Source organism: Capra hircus (genome assembly GCF_001704415.2).
Source record: "Capra hircus breed San Clemente chromosome X unlocalized genomic scaffold, ASM170441v1, whole genome shotgun sequence".
Taxonomy (NCBI): Eukaryota; Metazoa; Chordata; class Mammalia; order Artiodactyla; family Bovidae; genus Capra; species Capra hircus.
Window position 1 is genome coordinate 31,727,542 of NW_017189516.1, and position 2,446 is coordinate 31,729,987.

At 48.1% G+C, this 2,446-nt stretch overlaps 1 protein-coding gene across 1 annotated transcript; it reads left to right on the plus strand.

Moving 5' to 3' along the window:
• Window positions 1-1,229: 1,229 nt before the first annotated feature.
• On the plus strand, window positions 1,230-2,055 carry LOC102183137 (histone H2A-Bbd type 1-like). The gene has a single exon (XM_018044059.1). The coding sequence runs from the start codon at window positions 1,566-1,568 to the stop codon at window positions 1,920-1,922; it is 357 nt and encodes a 118-aa protein (XP_017899548.1). The 5' UTR covers window positions 1,230-1,565; the 3' UTR covers window positions 1,923-2,055.
• Window positions 2,056-2,446: the final 391 nt, after the last annotated feature.

Consider the following 2,446-nt stretch of genomic DNA (forward strand, 5'->3'; position numbering starts at 1 on the left):
TTTTTGACTGACCCAGTATATTGTTTAAATGTAGCTCATTTCAGTTCAGTTCAGTCGCTCAGTCGTGTCCAACTCTTTGTGACCCCATGAATCACAGCACGCCAGGCCAACCCCCGGAGTTCACTCAGACTCACGTCCATCGAGTCAATGATGCCATCCAGCCATCTCATCCTCTGTCGTCCCCTTCTCCTCCTGCCCCTCAAGGTACCATAATTCAGTTTCTTTAGTCTCAAGGAAATTTAGGAATAGTCAGTTTGTATAAACAATCTATCGGGATATGTCACTCAGAACAGAACCCCTTTAAGAGATTTTATAATCAACTGTAGTCCATTATAGTAGTATCATTCGAAGATAGGAAAACATCACACACTCAGATAATCAGAGGTGAGGGCATTTTTGAGATACAGACATGGACATACAAGCATGGAAAAACAGAGATTATAGCTTCAATGTTATAATTTTAGCCATGGCTCAAGTAAATATCAAAAAGTGTTCTTCTCTAGAGGGTATGATTTGAAGAAGCTAATAGACAAACAAAGACTGGAAAACCAGTTTCTCTGTTGTCTCTCACTCAGTGGAGCCTAGATCTCTGTGAACCTATTTCAAGAGGTCACCAGATGGTCAGATCCTGAAACCAAATTCTCCACCATTTCTGCCAGCAATGGGAATAACTTATCAGCTATAAATGAACAAAAACAAAGCAACCACAAAATTACTTCAGAGGAAAATTTTAAAATTAAAATTAGAAAATCATAGAAATCCTCTTGGTTTCCATGAGGCTTTGGAATCACCTAGAAGAAACAAGACACTCCTGGGCTCTAATTGAGAATGTGGCACTTTTCTGTCTTGGGAGTGTACCTGGCTCTGACAGGGGAGTCCATGGGCATATCCATTTGACCTCCAAAACAGTTAAAAGATATTTTTAAACTGAGAATATCATGACACTCTTAAAGATATGAAATGTACATGTATTCAAAGAATCTGTTTAACTCCTGAGGGGATTGGCAGATGGTATAACAAAAGGTAACCTGAAGAACAAACATATAAGTTTTGAAGCAGAGTATTTTAAATGTGTAATTGGAGGCACGATTGGTTTTATTACAATATGAGAAGGGAGACAAATGGATCTCCCCTGGACAAGGCATTCCGTATGTCTCTCAGTGACCACCAATTTACAGAGGGATGTGAACCAGTTCAAAGATAATCCAAGCCTAGGCTCAGATAAGCTGAAGTGGTGTCCCAGAGACAGGGCTGTGTTTCCATTAAAACATTCTTTTTCTCTCCATGCCCCCTGTTTGTTTATTTATTTATTTTTACTAGACTGTTACAGTGAAATAGAAAGAGTTCCCTGTAAAAAGAGGGAACCATTTCTAGGCCTGTCCTGATCCAGGGCCCAGTGGCCACTGATGACATCACAAAGCCTGAGCTGTCACAAAGGCAGCTCCCTGAGCAATAAGAGACCTGAGCAAGGGGACACAGCCAGCAGAGAGAGACTGGCACCTCAGGAGGCCCCAGCCAGCGGGATCATCAGTCTGGGCTGATAGAAGCAGCATCCAGCCGACACCATGTCTCGGAGAAAACACCTCCAGAACTGCCATCGCAGTAAGAGACACTCCCTCTCCCGTTCCACCAGGGCCGAGCTGCAGTTCCCCGTGAGCCGCGTGGACCGCCTCCTGCGAGAGGGTCAGGGCGCCCACCGCCTGAGCTCAGCGACACCTGTGTTCCTGACCGCAGTCCTTGAGTACCTGACGGCCAACATCCTGGACCTGGCGGGGCAAGAGGCCGGCGCCAACCACAGGGTACGCATCAGCCCGGAGCACGTGCAGAGGGCGCTGATCAACAATGAGAATCTCCGCCGCCTCTTCCAGCCCAGTGCCTTCTCGAAGCCCACAGCTTCACCACCTGCTCCCGAGAGGAAGTAGGGATGTCCAGGCCCCTGAGTCACAGCCACATCTCATCAGCAGCTTCATCTCGCCCCAAACTGCCCACAGATGAGGGAGGCCTGGTCTTCTGCCCTTAGCACTGCTATTAAAGCGTTCATGGCTGTGCTTGTAACTGCTTGCTTTCTGTCATTTGTCCTTGAGGCGTCTGGGCGACATGGGGTGGCAGGGGGGTCCTCTCATGAGGGATGGAGGGGTGGAGTGGGTGGTCAGGGAGGGATGCTGGAATCCTGAAATCGGGGAGTGGTTTCCGATGGTGACAGTATTGTGTGTGGTCCTGGGGGGAGTCGCTGGCTAAGGTTGCGGGGCAGGACTTCCTCACTGGCTCTGAAAGAGTCCAAACCAGGGAGGTTGGGAGGTTGGGAGGTTGGCGCGGAGAGGGCCTGTTGAATTCCCAGAAGGATGGTGGTAATGGGAGAGGGGCTGAAAACCATGAGGGAAGAGCCTAAGGCTTTATTCCTGATGCTGCTGCTTAGTCGCTTCAGTCATGCCTGACTCTGTGTGAC